The sequence below is a fragment of the Terrapene carolina genome, unplaced genomic scaffold, assembly GCF_002925995.2.
Source record: "Terrapene carolina triunguis isolate 2854851 unplaced genomic scaffold, T_m_triunguis-2.0 Scaffold192, whole genome shotgun sequence".
Lineage (NCBI taxonomy): Eukaryota > Metazoa > Chordata > Testudines > Emydidae > Terrapene > Terrapene triunguis.
Window position 1 is genome coordinate 623,721 of NW_020664543.1, and position 17,579 is coordinate 641,299.

Genomic DNA, 17,579 nt, shown 5'->3' on the forward strand with positions numbered 1-17,579 from the left:
TAAACTTGTTGATCCGTTTGGGTGGCGTGAGTGGCCCCGCGCGGGGGCGGGCTGTGGAGGAGCCCCGGGCCCGCGGGCGGCGCTGCCCGTGTCCCGTGCGGGGCGGGGGCGGCTGGAGCAGCGACCAGTGTCCGACCGGCGCTGCCCCGGCCCCGGCGGTCCGGAGAGCCCGGAGCCGGGCTGGGGCTACGCGGCGCTTCGAGCGGAGCGACAGCTGCCGCCTTCCTCGCTCCGCAGCCGGCTGGGCGGGGCCTGCAGCCTCCGGTCCGCGGCGGCGAAGTTTGAAAAGTCCCCGGGCCCATGGGGCTCTGCCTCGGCTCCCGGGGCGCCGCGCAGCCCGCAGCCGCCGCATCCAGCGGGAGCTGGGCGCGGTGCGGATCCTGCTGCTGGGTGAGGGCGTGGGGGGCCCCGGGCCCCAGCTCCGGGGCCGCTCCTGCCCCCCCTTCCCGGCCCCGCCCCCCCGGCCCCGGGGGCCGCCCCGGCCCCCCCTTCCCGGGGCCCCGCTCCCCAGCTCCGGGGGCCGCTCCTGCCCCCCCTTCCCGGGGCCCCGCTCCCCAGCTCCGGGGGCCGCTCCTGCCCCACCTTCCCGGCCCCTGCTCCCCAGCTCTCGGGGCCGCTCCTGCCCCCGCCCCCGGGCCCGGCTACATTCCAGTCTCTCTCTCCCGACCCTCCTGGCTCACTGTGGCTGATCTCTTCCCCTCTCTTCTCTCCCCCCAGCGCCTGCTCAGGTATGTTCCTGGTCTCCTCTCCTGCCCCCTGTACATCCCTGACTTCCCACTGACTCGGTCCCCTCCCCACGCTGATTCAGTGACACTGGGTTCCTGCCCTGCAGGCAGTGCAGAAAGTGGCAAGAGTACACTGGTGAAGCAGATGAAAATCATCCACAGCCAGGGGTTCAGCCCGGAGGAGCTAGCCGACTTTAAGGTGATTCTAGACTGCGAGTCCCCTCTGCCCCTTGTGTCCAGGTCTGGCTTTCCCAGCCTCTCTCCTGGGGAGTGGGATCCCGGCCAGGATCTGGGTCTTTTCTTGCCCTCGGCAGAGTGGAACGGGCGGCCAGAGACACTTCTGGTGAGTGAGTGGGAATGGTGCTGGCCTGGGCTTGTCTCTGCCTGGGATGTGCTCAGACATCAGCCTGGCTGCTGTCAGGGTTGGGGCTTGAATTGGGCAGCAGGCCCTGGGGGACCCGTCTCAAAAGCCCAGCCTTCCTGTGGATGCTAGTGCAGCCATCTGGAAATCTCACTGGGGGCTGATGGCCTGGAGGGCGCTTTCACCTCAGTGCTGGATGGGGGCAGGAATTTCCCCCTTTGCGCAGGGAAGTGGGACTTTCCTCGCTGGCTTTGCGCTCTCCTCCCTCCAGAAGAGCCCTGTTCTGGTGTTGGCATCTCGGCCTCTTGGCATTCAGGGACCACCTGAGCCTCTCCGGATGTAAGATAGCAGCAACCAAGGCTGATGCAATTGTGGGCAGTATAAGCATCATGCCCCAGAGCAGGGGACACATTCCAGTTCAACCCCAAGTCAGTGGGTGCGCTAGTGTTATGTACATAGTGGGGAAGAATAGTTCCCTCCATGCAGGGGTCACTGACTGGTTCTCTGCCCTGTGCTGTGTGGGAGGTCGGACGATGGTCACAATGGTCCCTTCTGCCTTCAACATCTATGGCCTGTGTCTTCAAATTTCCTAGTGATTTGTGGGCCAGCTAGAGTCACCTTAAAGATGGTCAGGAAGCTCTGAGCACCCCCCTCGGAAAGCCAGGCCCCTCCAAGGGCCTCCCTCTTGCATCCAAAGGATGAGTCATTCTGGAAAATGCAGGCATATGTGCAGCTCTGGGGAGGAGACCTGGATCTTGCACTCAGCTCTGGGTCTCTGGATGCCAGAGGCCTCACGTCCCAAAGCCTGGAGGGAACAGTTCCTCACTCTGGCGAGACATCCACACCCCAGGAATGCTGGGTTCAGTTCCAAGAACTGAAGTACTAGAACAGGAGTTCTCAAATGGGACCCCTTGGGGGTCACGAGGTTATTCCATGGGGGGTAGTGAGCTGTCAGCCTCCACCCCAAACCCCACTTTGCCTCCAGCATTTATAATGGTGTTAAATATATAAAAACGTGTTTTTAATTTATAAGGGGGGTCACACTCAGAGGAAGGGGGTCACCAGTACAAAAGTTTGAGAACCACTGTACTAGAAAGACATTGACAAACTTGAAGGAATTCAGAGAAAGCAACATGAAGGCGCTGGGTCTGAGGAAGATAAGAGCTGAGTCTATATGGTCAAGTGACCGCTGAGAGGGGAGAACAGACTGCAGCTGTTGGGATGGGGAGAGGGGTTCTGGGGCAGGGATAGAGCTGAATGCCCTGGAACAGAGCTGCTGTATGGGGGGAGTGGTGCTATGGGTAAAGAAGCTCAGGTTTTGCCACGTGCGTTTATCCTGATAAGGAACCTCATGTGTATCTGCCAGGCAGAGGCACTGCTGCAAATCCAGGCAGCACCTCTCCCAGCACCTCTGGAAACAGCTTTTGGTTCCTAGTGGAATGGGCAAAAAGTTTGACTTTATCTGTCCCCTGGACTCATGCTCAGATTCCTCTAATTCGCCAGAGAGCCTCTCGGACTGGCTCCGTGTTACTGAATGGCGTTAACTGGAATCAGATCTCGTATGATTGTGGTGATGATCTGGACTTTGGGAACTGGAGGGCACTTGCTGCTCCCACTGCATTGGCTCCCATTCGGCACTCGCGAGTTTTCCCTTTCCTCTCCTGCCCTCAGAATGAGTCCCTTCTGCGTCTCCCTCCCTCTCTGCAGCCTGCCGTGTTGGACAATCTGCTCAGCTCCATGAAGTTTGTTCTCCACGGCATGGGGACTCTGCACATCGACCTGACAAACAGCAAGAATCAGGTAGCTGGGCCGCTGGGGGAGGGGACACATGTACCCAGTGTTAGAGGGCTGAACTGGAGTCGGGGGAGGGGACACAACTCCACTCAGGGGACTGATTCCAGGGGTTACTCGTGTCCAACCCCTCTGTGCGCTCACATTTGACCCCCTTCCATGTGGTTCCTGTGTGCCCTACTTTGCGGGGCTAACCCAGTTATAACCCGTGCAATCATCTCCTTTCTGAGCCACGTCTCCCAGGCAGGTTGCAGGGGAACAATGTGTACAGTGGGGGACTGAGAGCCATTGAACCGAACTGTAAACCCTGTATAGGATGGAACCACTTCAAGCTGGGGGTGTGGCAGCTCCCCTAGCTCCAGCACCTATAAGAGGTTGTCTGTGTCAGGGAACTAGGACTGATCAGCACCCGGGGGGCGGGGGGGGGGGGATTGGGGGTTAGGGGGGGGGGGGGGCTCTTCAGGGTTAGTCCCGATCAGGGATCTGTTGGTCTCTTACTGCAAATTTTACAACAGGTCCCCAGCCCAGCTCCTGGATGTTTCCCATGCCCGTTGTCCCCCTTAGTCTCCAGTGTCTGTGATCCCCACCTCCAGTTCCCGCAGCCAGGCCGGCAGGGCAACCAGGAAGATGTGCACATGTTCAGATGAGTTGAGGGAGGAAAGCCTTACTGAATTCACCAGAAAACGAAATGATGCAGCGAGTAAAATAGTCCGTGGTGTTCAGCATGATCTTAAATTGCATTTGTTTTATGCTGCCTGTATTGTCAGATTGCAGCAGGGCTCTGCATTGAAAGCACAGTGTGTCACTGCAGCAGTTTGGGACTGGGGAAGGTGGAGATTTGGGTAGATGGGGGGCAAGTGGGGCTCGCTAGAACAGCTCACTGCTGAGACTCAGTATCATCGTTATAAAGCAGGAAAGTGCAAGCGATCTTGTAGGCTCTACCTGAGTGGGGTGGGGCCACCCAGTATTGCTGTGGTGTGTGCAGATCTTATGTCCCCTTCTCCCCTGCCCCTATCCCATGTTGTGGGGGAGCAGTGTGTGTGTATCTGTTCCCTATTGCGGTGGGGGTGGGGTACATGTCTGTGGACTATTAATCTCCAAGGCACTGTATTGGCATTTCAGTAATGACGCTGTCATCCATGACACAGTTGCTCTTGGAGCCAGGAGACCTGTCACTGTGGGAAAGATTTTAGCTTTAGAAGGGGATTGTGATGGGGAGGGAACCCCCTCCCCACCATACACATGAGCGCAGGCTCTGAGCCTTCTGAGGTACATGTCAGTCCCAGGAGTGGCTTGGGGGATGGAACTATAGGAGGCTCCAGCCCTCTCTAGAGCTGAGCAGAGGATGACCTGGAGGCTTTGGGCCCATTCTGAAGCCCTCCCCTCCCATGCTTGCCCCAAGCCAAGATGCTCCAGCAATTCCCAACGGATCTGGGCCCTTCTCTCCCTGTCCTAGGTGCATGCCCGCTCTGTGCTGTCCTGCAGCCACTGTTTGGATGAGACCCAGATGGTGCTTCCCTGGGTGTCAGATTCATAGATTCATAGATTCATAGATTCTAGGACTGGAAGGGACCTCGAGAGGTCATCGAGTCCAGTCCCCTGCCCGCATGGCAGGACCAAATACTGTCTAGACCATCCCTGATAGACATTTATCTAACCTACTCTTAAATATCTCCAGAGATGGAGATTCCACAACCTCCCTAGGCAATTTATTCCAGTGTTTAACCACCCTGACAGTTAGGAACTTTTTCCTAATGTCCAACCTAGACCTCCCTTGCTGCAGTTTAAGCCCATTGCTTCTTGTTCTATCCTCAGAGGCTAAGGTGAACAAGTTTTCTCCCTCCTCCTTATGACACCCTTTTAGATACCTGAAAACTGCTATCATGTCCCCTCTCAGTCTTCTCTTTTCCAAACTAAACAAACCCAATTCTTTCAGCCTTCCTTCATAGGTCATGTTCTCAAGACCTTTAACCATTCTTGTTGCTCTTCTCTGGACCCTTTCCAATGCTCTGTGCTGCCTCTGGGCTGATGGTGGAGTGCAAGCAGCAACCAGGAGAGGCTACGAATATGGCCTCAATGACTCTGCGCTCTAGTGAGTACTGCAGCCCCATCAGTGCACTGCACTGTGGCTGTCCTGCTGTGTGGCTGATCTTGTGGGGGAGGGTTTGAGCCCAGCACACTCAGGCCTGTTGAATTCCTTTGCTGCTGGGAGTTGGCAGTGACAGTCCCATGTGCAGTGGCCTCAGCTCCGGGAGCCTGTATGTGCCCCATGTGCAGCCAGCTGTGTGTGCATGGGCACTGTGTGGGTGCTGCACCTGGAGCTCAGGCCCCGCTGTGGTGGCCGACCCACGTGGCTGGCTCTGAATGCTTTCAGAGCCCCTGGCCCCTCCTGCCCATTAATCATCCTCTGCAGTAGGAGTGTTACCCTGGTGGCCTGGCTCCATTCCCCTGCCACCTCAGCTATGTGTGTGTTCGCAGCAAAACATCCTCTTTCCCTTCCTGTGCAGATTACCCCGGGCAGCTGCATTTTGGCAGGAAGAGTGTTCCCTGTCGGTGGAGGGTTGGGAGTGGTTTGGGACCCGCTGTAACAGCTGTAAAGTGACTAGAGCTGGATCAACGGCCGGAGAGAACAAAGACAAGAGCCTGCTGCAGACTCTGTGGTCTCTGCCAAGCCTGCCAGGCAGAAGTGGGGTGGGTGGGATCCCTCCTGGTCCATGATGTTCTCTGCAGCCTCCCAGCCTGGAGTGGGGCTTTCTCTCCTGATTTCTGCTGCCTCTCTCTCTCCGTGAGTTCAGCTTGTGCTTCCCTCACCCAGTTAGTCAACGCTGGGCAGAGCAGAGCCCTGGGCCTGGGAGAAAGGGGCCCTTCATTGCACTGTGCTTGGCCCACTGCCCAGCCTCCCCTGGGGGGGTGAGGTCGTGGAGGGGCCCCACCCCGCTGGTAACTGAGCTAATGAGGCCCTTGGGGCTGTGATCAGGTGTTGGGGGCTAGGCAGGAGCATGCTGCTGGTTCCATCCATCGAGGAGGACTTTGGGCTTGTTTGTGCTGGGGGCGTATGTGCCTGCTGGAGAGGGGTTAAGGGCACAGAGCAGTGGTTCTGGGGCTGCTCCTTTGCCCATCTGTGGCGGGGGGGGGTGGCACTGGGGGAGAGAAGCAGACTGGAGAGCCTCAAGCAGAACGGCAGCTGCAGATGGCTATGGTCAGGGGGCAGTTACTGGGGGGTTGGCTGGACGTGGCCGATGCTTTATTCTGGACTTTTATTTTCTCGTTGTTGGTGTCTGACACCACCACACCTGCCGCTCGTCTCCTAGCCACGTCTCGGTGCCTCTGCAGATCCATCAGCTGCTGCCTTGTGCCTGCTCTTGCCTCAAACTGCCAAAAGGGCAAGTTGTGTCTCCTGAGCCACTTTGGGCCGTCCTAGAGCTCAGCGTTCGTCTTGGGGTGGGAGTGTTCCCATTTCCATATTCGTTCCCTGGCACAGTGAGACCTGTCAGTTCTCGGCTCCCTCTGCAAAGTCAGACTCAAGACGCGTTTGTCATTAAATACAAACAACCCAACAAAAGTGGCAATTCTACCCCCGGCTGAACATTTCCATAGAAAGATGCTGCTTCTGGGCCCAAACAGTTGCAATGGTTATTAAATGTCAATGTTATTTAATTTTTGCTCTCCCCAGTGCTTTGGTGCCTGACTGCTTGTATCACTCATTTGCTCAGGAACTTCAGCTTCTCTTGATGAGATGGAATAAACAGTGCCTGGCAGAGCTGCCGTTCCTCGCGGCCTCTTATTGTGATTCCTGAGCAGAAATCTTTTTGCATTTTATATTCTTCAGTCTCCTAGTGCCTCCGGGCCCCTCTTTTTCTGTGCTTGTGTTTGCTTGTGGCCTGCAAGTCCTGGGGGGAGGAAGAAAACTTGGAGTTAGATTGGGGGAAAGGCTCATGAATTTAAAGTTTGGGCTTTGATTGTTTTCTGTTTCAGAGATGTTCTTGGAAGTTGTAGTTACTGTATGGCTCCCGTGGGGCCCTGGCTTCCAGAACACACACAGGTCAGTGCACCTGCTCTCAGAATAACCGGGCGCCCCTGGAAGGGGGCCCCCGGCTGTGACCAGAATAGCTGTGTTCTCCCCAACTCCCATTAATGCTCCGGTGCCTCCTGCTGTGGGGGCAGGGACAGGCCATGATATAAATTGCCCCCAATTCTGCAGTCAGGGCTCTGCGCCATTCCTACAGTGCCACCTGCTTGAGAGAGCCTGGGACTGGGGTAGCTTTGGGTGGGGAAAGCTGGGGCTGTGTAGCAGCTGTGGAGAGATCTGAGTGTTTGTCGACAGGCTCTTCTCTCCTGGGGCTTGGGACTGGTTTTGCCTTCCAGCCAAAGCTGCCAGACCAGGGAAGTAGAATTAAAGGGCAGATTTTGCTGCATCCTTCTGCCGGTGCTGCTGGGGAAGAGGAGAGTCTCAGCCTGAGACGGCAGCTCCTGGGTCTCTGCCTTGGCATCGCGGAAGCAATTTCAGCTCCTGATCTAAAGGATAATTTTTACTGGCTAGCCAGGCCATTGGGGGAGAGCGTCCTGAGCTGAGTAAAGCTGGGAGAAGGAAGCATGAACTGTTCACCAGTCAGTGCTCTGGGGGTGCTGTCTACAGCCAGTGCCAAGGACACAGGGTTGGGAAGCTGCCACATCTGTGCTGAAGCCTGGGACACACGGAGGGCAGCAGCACTACTACCGTGTCTGCCCCAAGACGTCGGAGGAACGTGGGGGGGCGGGGGATGGACAGCCACTTGTCAGCCCCCCCAGGGCGGAGGATCGGGATGGGGCTCTTGTTCAGAGCAGTGTTTGGAAAGCCTGTCTGTGGTGTGGGATGGCTCCTCCTGGCTGGGGAGATTAGTATGGAAATTGCGAACACATTATTGCTGCTGGAGGGAAGCGCTTTGTGCACTTGTCAGCCCCAGGAGAGCAGAGATTGGGAGAGTCAATAAAGTGTCACCATTGCCCGACGGGAGCTGCCGAGTCGTTTGTGGCGCGTGTGAAATTATGGAAATGCGCCTGCAGCACCGTGTTTAGTGCTGCTTCCGAGACGGGCTGGGGGAGGAGGGGGTGGTGGAGCCCTGGGCTGCACCAGCAGCTTCAGTGACTCTCCCGTGGAGGAGCTGCCACTGACACTGCCAGGCTTTGAGCTTCTCTTCCAGCCTCATCCTGGGGCTTTGCTCATCCGCGGCCTCAGGCGTCAAGTGAGCCCCAGTCCGGGGGTGACCCCTGCTGGGCTGGGGTGGGTGGATGTGTTGGCTTCTGAAGCTGCCACAGCTTGGCCCTGTGATGTTCCATTTCCCTGGTCCCAGGCCCCTCTTCTGGCCAGTGAGCTCCAGGCTTGTGGGGGCCCCTAAGTTCTCAGCTGGACAGTCCTGCAATGCTTCCCTGCTTCAGGATCCCTAAGGGCAACCGGCATCTTCCAGTTTGGGGATGTATGCAGGGCTGGGCAGCAGAAGGGGCCCTGCTGAGGGACCCCAGCATCTGCTGGGTGTTTGCTTTTGGTTAAAGCTGCAGAGGCCTGGAGTTGATGCAGGGCCTAGGGTGGGCCAGGGCACGGGGCCAAGCGTGCTCTTTGGGGGCTGTGTGTGTGCTGTTTTGCTTTGGAAGGAGCTGCCTGTTACCGCCAAGAGACCTGGACCATTGGCTGGGGGTTAGAAAAGGATTTGACTTGGTTTCTTTCCTGGGGGGTTCAGGGGCCCAGCCCTGGGTCAGTGAAACTGCCTCAAACACCTGTACTGGGGTAGGGCACAGCTTGGGCACTGGGGCTCTCCTGAGCTTGTGATGTCATTTCAAGGCCTTGAGAGATGCCTGGGGAGGGGGAGAATGTGGGGCTGAAAGGAGGGCTGGGCAGTCTGGGTGGGTGAAGGAGGGGCACTGGTCAGGCTCTGTGGCGGGGGAGCTGGGTAGGGAGGAGTGGACGGACGCTGGCAGGATGCGGTGTAGATGAGAGAGGCTATAAGGATCTCTCCCCTGCTCTCCCCAGTTTCTTTGAGAACATGGAGCGGCTCGTCCACCCCGAGTTCCGGCCCACGCCAAACGACGTGCTGCGTGTCCGGCTGCGCACAAGTGGCATCGTTGAGACCCACTTCAGGATCAAGGACCTGGTGTTCCGGGAAGATGTGTGGCCAGGGGATGAGACGCGCCGGGGTAGGGCGTGGCCGGATGAGTTGTGAGGAGACTAGGGGCCAGGCCTGGCCTGACAGCACCCAGAGCCTTGGGGAGGTGAGGCCGGAGGAAATCCGCCTGTTAAGCAGACACTTTCCCAATAGTGACTTGACTGCGCTAATTGGGAGGCTGGCCCTGACCAGCAAAGCCCCATCGATTTCCCATTAATCCCCCCGTGTGGGCTTATCTGGCATGTGGCTCTCCCTTGCCCTCCCTGAGCAGTGCTGTCCTCCCACACAGAAGGCTTCTGAGTCCTGCTTGATTTGATAAAGACCTAAAATGTCTCTAGTAGCTGAGGTGACGGGGGGAGGGGAATACCTGACGAAGTCGAGGTGTTTGGCACTGGGATCTGGGGGCTGGCAGTGGTATCCAGGCCCAATTCCATGTGGGCAGGTTTCTGCCTGTCTCTCCACCCCACACAGCACTAACTGCCCCCTCACTGGCCGCCTCAGCAGAAGCAGCAAGAGGGGCTGGTGAGGGCTGGGGCGGGGGGGGGGGGCAGGCCAGTGTTCTCAAATGCAGCCCGAGGCATCTGCTCTCCAGGGGCAGGCTGTAGAGCGCTGGGGCTGGTGGGTTGCTGTGGGGGACCCCTCAGGCTGGGGGCCATTCCCTCTGCTCTCAGGTGGCATAGCTGAGTGCCAGATGCGTTAGACTCCTCTGACTGTTGGGGCTCCTGCAGACGGACGGGCTCTGGGAGGCACAGGGGTGGTTGTGGTTGTTGTAATGAGCTGTTTGGATTCGCTGGTTTGAGTCTGACCATCCAGAGACCCTGCCTGAGGGCACAGTCCCTATTTCTGCGCTGCTGCCTGGGGTGAGGCGCGGTTGCTTAGGCACCAACCCAACAACTGGAGGGGGAAGATGCTGCTGCATCTGACATGGCCTGAGCCACACATGGGAGGGTCTGAGCCACGGTGCCTCCCCTATCGGGCTGGGAGTTTCTTCTTGTTTTGAGTAGCTGTTATAACTTTTGGCGTGAGCCCGACTCTCGGCTCCCCCCCGCTTTCCCACAGCCCTGGGCATGGCTGCTGCCAGGCCCTTGGGAAATGCGGCAGATGCCAGTTTTAAGCTCTCCCTGCTCTCTCATCCCTGCTGTCCCCAGCTGGCAGGTGCCAGGCCGAGGTGCTGGCATCCCTGTTGGTGCTGGTCTCTGGAACAGAGGAGAGCTGGGCAGAGCCTGTCCCTGTGCCGCCAGTGACTCTGAGCACAATTGCTCGCCAGGGAATGGCGCCAGGTTTATGAGCTGCAGACCGGGCTGTAATTTGCCAGTTGCATTCTGGCAGTAATTTTCCACTGGCTCATTTGAGCATCAACTGCCACCTGGAGGGAACTGATCACTCGTGTTTGTCACTCAGCCACTGGGGCACCAGGGCTGCAGAGCCGGTTCCATGTAAATGGGTGGGGTGGGGTGCAGGGAGCCTGCCGTCTGGCTGCCTCTGCTTTCCACATAAACTCTCCTGAGCAGCGAGCAGGTTGGGTGGGACTGGGGGCTGAGGGCTGCTGTTGAGGGCCCGGGCTGGGGCTCCAGTGGGGAATGATGGTTTGTTTGGGGCTGTTATTGGGGGTAGGCAGTAGGTCTGATGGGTTTGAGAACGTCCCCAATGGCACATCGCTCACTAGGTGCTTGCAGTGGATCCAGTAAAGCAGGGTTCTCAACCTTTTTCTTTCTGAGGCCCACCCAACATGCTATAAAATCTCCACAGCCCACTTGTGCCACAATAACTGGTTTTCTGCATATAAAAGCCAGGGCTGGTATTTGGGGATAGCAAGCAGGGCATTTGCCAGGGGGCCCTGGAAAGCTACATTGCTCAGGCTTTGGGTTCAGCCCCGGGTGGTGGGGTTCAGGGTCCCGGGCTTCAGCCCCATGTGGTGGGGCTTTGGCTTTCTGCCCTGGGCCCCAGTGAGTCTGATGCTGGCCCTGCTTGGCGGACCCCCTGAAACCTGCTCGCGGCCCCCTAGGGGACCCCGGACCCCTGGTTGAGAACCACTGCACTAAAGATCAGTGAGGAAGCATTTCTGGTGAGCAGAGGGGCCCAGGAGCCAGGACTCCTGGGTTCCACTCCTGGCAGTGTGACCTGGCTGCAGCCCCTTCCCACATGCCTCCTTTCTATATCTCCTCCATGGGGATAGTGATGCTGAGCAGCCTGGTGGCGCTGGGAGGGTTAACCGTTCACTGTCTGACCTATTACTCAGTCCCCTTGCTGGGTGGACCCTCTACGGTACTCTGCCCTGTGTCTTGCAGGCTCTACGATGTGGGTGGGCAGCGCACTGAGCGCCGGAAGTGGCTCGGCTGCTTCGAGGACATGCGAGCCGTGCTGTTTGTGGCGTCTCTCAGTGCATACGATGAGGCTCTCCCAGAGGAGCCAGCGCTGGTAAGGCCAGGCTCAGTGGGGGGGGGGGGGGGGGGGGGGGGCATGGGCTCTCTCGTGCTCAAGGCGCCAGTGTTCTGCCTGCTGCGCAATCGGGGGCTCACTCTGTGCCTGAGCTGCTCCTCTCCCGGGGCGTGAACACTCATTCCTGCTGCATGACAGCAGCCTGCCAATCCCACCTGTGTTCTCCCCGCGGCCTCCCCTGGGTTGTCCTGTACTGTCTGCCCATGCCCAGAACCCCCCTTTCTCCCCTGCACCCTCTCATAAAGCCAGTGATCCAGCTGCAGCCCCGGGCTGCTGGCGTCTCGTGCCCTGGCCCACAGCCCTTCGTTACCCATCTGTAGATCTCTTCTCACTCCCCTGGCCTGTGCAGTTTGCCCCCTTCCATCTTCCTAGGGCATAGTTCTGGGCCCTTCCTAATGAGAGAATGCAGCCAGCATGTCCCCTTGCTTCTGAGTGCTGAGCAGAGCACAAAAGGGGGGCGCTGAGGTCAGGACCTGGGTTGGGGGAAGAAAGCGGAGGGGTGCTCCCCGCCCCAGGGAGCTGGCTGGCGTTGGCCACTGCCACTGCTGCTGATCCACTGCAGTTCCATGGTATTCAAGATCGTTTTCCTTCTTCCTCAGAATCGGCTTCTGGAAAGCGTGAAGCTTTTCTCCTCTGTCTGCAACAACGTCTTCTTCCAAAGCACTTCCCTGGTGAGTCCCAGCAAGAGGCACCATAAGGGAGCAGTGCAGAAGCACTGGCTGCATAGATTCCGGTCCCAGCCTATCCCAACAGGAGGAGCTGTAAGGAACGGGGCAGTGAGCTCAGAGCTCTCCCCACCCTGCACTGTCCCAGCATCAGGTGGCGAACGGGCAAGCTGCAGCATGCGGCGGGGGTGGGATGGTCCCGCTAGCCCATTGCTTCCCTCACCTGAGCACAGCAGGCTCTTGTTCTGGGGATCCTGGCACTATGATGAGACACTGGGGCCATTTCTGGCAGCCTGGACTCCAGCTCCTTCTCTGAGTGGTGCTGCCACTTGTAATTAAGAAGCAGCTGCTGCTGTCTCTGTGGAGGGGGGGCTGGTTCTGCTTGACAGTGTTAGTTAGTGCCGGGCCCTGTAACTTATCTCACTCGCTAATTGGTTCATTTATTTCTGCTAATGAGATGATTAAACAGTGGCATCTGCCTTATGAGCACTGAGTTCCTGCAGCTCAAGCCAGGGGTGGTCAATCAATCCAGTTCCTGACAGGATAACTGGGCCCAGAACTGGGACCTCCGGCCACCTCTTCTATTCCCCACAAGGGCCCTCTGGCTGCCTCAGGTGGATTTGGCCTAGGCAGGAGCCTAGTCTAGTGATTAAAGCAGGAGACTGGGAATCTCTGCCACTGACCATATGACCTTGGTGAGTCGCTTCGCTCTCCCTGTGCCCCATTTATACAATGGGGTGAACTCTCCCCTACCTCCCAGGGGACTGTGAGGATTAAGGGCCCATTATCAGGGCCCTCAGGAGTCCTGGGTTCTGCTCCTGGTTCTGCCACTAGCTTGCTGGGTGACCCTGTGCACAGAGAAGGGAGGGGACCCTGTGCCTGTCTTGTCTCTTCAGGCTGGGAGCCCTTTGGGGCAGGGACCCTCTCTCACTGTCTGTGCAGCACTCTCAGCATGAGGGGCTCTGATCTTGGCAGTGGCTTCTAGGTGCTACTGTCAGACCAACTTTACTAAGACGCCTTGCGCCCAGCCTGAGTTTGGTGCTGGACCCCAGGCGATGGGAGAGGTGGCTTCATGGTGCCTGTGGGGCTGCACTGTATTGGCACCAGCCTCAGCATTTGCCCTACCTTGCGCCCAGCTGCCTTCTGGAGCAGCACTTAGCCAGCCAAGGAATCCCCCTGCACTGGGCAAACTCCCGGAGTCTGGCTCTGGCAGAGTAAAGGAGCCATGGGACTACCATGAACCAAGCCCTAAATCGCTGCTGTTTGCCACTGGCCTGCAGTGCTGGGCTGGACGATGGTGTGGGAGGGAGAGATGTTAAATCTCCTCCCCCCAACGTGAGGATTCTCAGCGGAGACTAGGCAAAGCTGTCCCCTTTACCCATCTCAGCATCGTCTTGCAGATTAGGTATTGGGGGTGGGTGGGGTCTATGCTGCAGTGCCATGGTCGGGAGGGAAGGAGGTGACTTGGGGAACAGGAGTGTAGGGCCAGGGTAGGTTCTGATCATCCTGCTTTTTTCACAGATCTTGTTTCTGAATAAAATCGACCTTCTCCAAGAGAAGATCCTGCGCCTGGGCAGGCACCTGCGTCTCTTCTTTCCTCAGTACACAGGTAGGCTCCCTCCACCCCGCTCTGTCCCTGGGTGCTCACCAAGAAGGATGCTTTGCAGCTGAGGTGGCAGGGCATGGTGCTGCTCCTTCTCCGGGGTTTGCACAAGGGGCAGGAGCAGCACATAGACTGGCAGATGAGCAGGGGTCCCTTCTGTGACCCGGTGGGTGTTGTGAGCAGTAGGGAGCCAGGTGCAGGATGGCAAATGGTTTAGACGACTTCCCTGCCTCTCCAGATTTGTCTTTATAAAAGAAATGTCTGCAAGTGGATTTTGTCTCTAAGTTCCTGCTCCTCTGCCTGAGCTGAGATTAGCAAGCCAGAGCCTCAGCGTAGGGAAGATCCTCTCCAGCTGCTGAATTTTGCAGGAGATCTTGGCATGGCCGGAGTGGTCAGTGTTAGGAAGTTTGGTTTGTTGCAGCCTCCCTGTTCTGGGGTCTGACAGGGCAGCATGCACACTCATGACACACTAATTGGGGGGCTGGGGTCCCATGTGTTCATGTAGCAAAGCAGTTACAGGGCAGGGGACAGTTTACCTGGCGCTGCTGAGCTCTGGGGCCTATGAATCCTTAGCTTTACTATAACACCCTCATCCCCTCTGCTGGAGCAAACCAGTGGGGAATGGTTTCCTTAGGGCCAAGTCCTACAGTGTACTGCGCAGCCGTAGCCCCCGGGAACCTCACCTTGCAGGGCATGGCCTTGCTCAGCTCAGGGAGGGGAAACCACAAGATGGCGAGGAGCTGAGGCTTTTGTGTCCTGTGGAGCATCACAGCCCACACCTGTGCCTTGAGAACATCTGCACTGAGGGCCCCTTTGGCTTTTCTCGGGGTCTGTAGTTGGTGCCATGTGGTCCCAAGGGACAGAACCATTACTAGGGGTGCTTCTTGCTGGGACCGAAATCCAGGTGTTGCAACGCAGCTTAGCCCTCTCTTCTGGACAGTCACTAATCTGTTGTACTTGGACCCAGTCCACCTGGCTTTAAGCCCGAAGCTCTGGGTCTCTAGAGCACACTCCTGGTGAGCTTTTCTTTAAGTCATGGGGCTCTGCAACCCCAGTGCCCCAGTCCCCAAAACTACAGCCTCATCCCTCTCGAGCCCTAGTCACTCTCACAGTCTGCCCAGAGTTCCACCTAGCTGTGGATGCTCTGGCTTCTGGCTTAACCCCTTCAGGGGCAGCATGGTGGGAAGGCAAGGAACACAGCTTAGCAAGGGGATTTCTTATCCACAGTCACTTTACTCTTATAAGTGCTCGAGAGTTATGAATCTTTGCAAACTGACAAACAGTCCTCAGACGCCCCCTCCCCTACTCTGAGCTCATCCCTTCTGGGAGTCCGAAGTCTGCATGTCAGGCCAGGCAGAATCCCTCTTGCCTTCTGTCTCTCCCTCCAGCCCAGACTTCTGGCGTGTGATGACCCCACTTCTCTGAGAGCACCCTCTCTTAAAATACAGTCTTACTCCCTTTAACCCTGTGCCCAGACTGAGAAACTCCAGTCCTGCCCCTCCAGTCAGGCATCTGTAGAGAGTTACTTGCGAGATGGCTAGGACCAGCAGTGAGAGACGATCCATGCTAATGGTCCTAGATTGCTCTGATGGCTCCTCGGTCAGTCATTCAGCTATGTGTCCAGCACCTTGCCTGAGCCAGGCTCCTGGCTGGACTGCAGCGTAATAGACTGGACCTCGTCAAGGCCAGCTGGTTCTTCAACACCGAATACAAAATGGCAGTCAGCCCACACCAGGGAAGCTGGGGTCGTTTCATGCTCATTCAGCCTCTCCACCAAGGGCTGTGACAAGGAGAGGGTGTGTAAGGTGCTGGCTGAGCCCAGCTGAAATAAAGAGCTAGGAGCAGAGAGCAGGGTTTGCTGGGGAGTCGAGGGGTGGTCTCAAAACACTGCCCGACTCCGTTCTCCTCCTTGGGAGAGCTGGGTGGGTGGCAAGTGCAGCTCCCACTGATTGGAGCCAATTCTCCCCTGAAGAAAGAACCTTATGTCCCTCCTGGAGCTGCAGAGCAGGCAGTGGGTGACCCGGCCCCGAGGTCAGCCAGGATTAAGCCTTGCGCTGACACCTGACCTTTTGCCAGGTTCCTGCTATCTGAAGTTCCTTTCCCAGCATTGCCCGTGATGAGACATCTCCATTCTAATCAGTGATGTCACAGACTGACATGACACCAGGAGTGTCCATGGCAGTAAATTGTGTCACACTTGAGTACTGGGTGGCTGGTTTATAAAGGCAGACCTGCCCCTCCCTCCAACTCTGACTAAAGCCCTGCCTGCATCCCAGCCGTCCTGCACCCACTCAGGGACTATCCTGCCTGAGCCTCTCCCCTGTCTCATGCCTGCTGTGCCCCAAGACCTGGAACAGCCTCACTTTCCCCTTTCCAGCCTCCCCTTAAACTGCACTTTCCCCATTGCTGAGCCGCAGCCTCCTTGTGCCCCTCTGGAGGGTGAGCTCCTGGGCCTGTGTCCTGTGCTGGCGCATTTCGGCTCGGTGAGCCACATGGGCTCGTCCGTTAGGGTTAGGCCAGGACCGTCAGTGGATTGCTCCTAGAAGTGGATTCCCTCTGTACCAGATAGGGCAGGAAGGCTGCCATTTGGTTAAAAGCAGCAGCAGCGGCACATGCGCTGTCCACCCCACCCCTGCTTGGGGATGGCCCTCTCCTGTTATCCTGCCCTGGGAGAGCGCTCTCTCCTGCCTGCTATGGGGATGGGAGTTTGCGTGGTGGGTGTGCTGCACATGGGCAAGCGGTGGAGATTTTCCGTCTCACTTGCCCTCATCTGCTCTCCTGCAGGTGCAGACTGTGATGTGGGTGCTGCAGCCCGATTTATCGCCAGCCTCTTCCTGTCGTGCAATGAGACCCCCCAGAAACTGATCTACCACCACTTCAGCACCGCCACAGACACACACAGTGTGCAGGGCGTATTCCACATGGTGATGGACACCATCATCCAGGAAACCCTGGAGGCAGCAGCTCTGCTGTGAAGTGCAGGCAGGAGCTGCTGGGGGGAGGCAGAAGAGGGACATATGATGGCGTCAAAGGACCTGCCTGGCTCCTGGCACCATCATCCCTAAGCCTTCTGTTCTTCTGGGACTGACTCCTTCCACTTGGCTCCATCTGGGATAAGGACCTCTCCCCCCTTCCCCCACAGGTTGAGGTGGCACTACCCCCATGCATGGTGACTCTAATCCCTAAGGGGCAGGGCTGAGGCGGGGTATGTGGGGTTGTACATGTGCTTTGAATCTCCCATTTTCCTCTGCACTGGGCACTGCCCCATGACAGCAGCTCCTGCCCCCAGCCTGTGCTGTGTCCTGACAGTGCTCAGGTTAAAGACAGAGGGGAGGTGGGTGCTACCTCTGAGTGGGCTGGCCTGGCTTGTTGCCTTTCAACAGTCCCACACTGAACCGGTTGGGGCTAAGCAGTGCTGGGGGCAGGCTCTCTGCAGGAGCAGTTGGAGCCTCCAACTTAAAACCAAGGGCTAGCCTCTCCCTGAGCCCCCGGGGCAGCCCTAGCTAGGGATGGTCAGTAGGCCCGGGGGCCTGGCAGAGGCTCTGTCCCACACTCCTCACCCCTTCTCAGTTAACTGGGCTGGGGTGGAAGCCCCCCTTGCCCACAGGAGCCTGCTGCCTTCTCCCAGCCTTTGGGGGGGGGGGGGGGGGGGGGAAGGAGACCTGGATCCAGACCCCTTGTGAGTGACTGTGAGCTCCCTGCCACTGCCGTGAGATGTAAATAAAGGCTGTTTCCACCCCCCATCTGCGCATTAAAGGCGGGGAGGGGGGCAGAGCTGGCTGAATGGATGGCATTTGGGCCAGGGCAGGGAGGTAAGATCACTGCCTGATGCTGTGACTAGGAGGCTGCTGGGGTCTG

The 17,579-nt window shown here is 57.8% G+C and overlaps 2 protein-coding genes across 2 annotated transcripts in view; one reads left to right on the forward strand and one right to left on the reverse strand.

The window, feature by feature from the left end:
* The first annotated feature begins 300 nt into the window (after positions 1-300).
* On the forward strand, positions 301-16,696 carry LOC112108880 (guanine nucleotide-binding protein G(o) subunit alpha-like). The gene is given in 11 exon segments (XM_026654645.1): positions 301-334; positions 337-390; positions 833-924; positions 2,794-2,886; positions 4,334-4,406; positions 4,882-4,969; positions 8,882-9,019; positions 11,303-11,432; positions 12,053-12,124; positions 13,640-13,727; positions 16,506-16,696. Coding segments are annotated over 11 exon segments (1,053 nt in total).
* Positions 16,697-17,558: 862 nt separating this feature from the next.
* The window catches only part of NPB (neuropeptide B), a 5,371-nt gene continuing 5,350 nt past the window's right edge, over positions 17,559-17,579 (reverse strand). The window contains exon 2 of the mRNA XM_029912160.1: positions 17,559-17,576. Within this exon, the coding sequence (XP_029768020.1) occupies positions 17,559-17,576 (18 nt within the window). The remainder of the gene's footprint in view (positions 17,577-17,579) is intronic.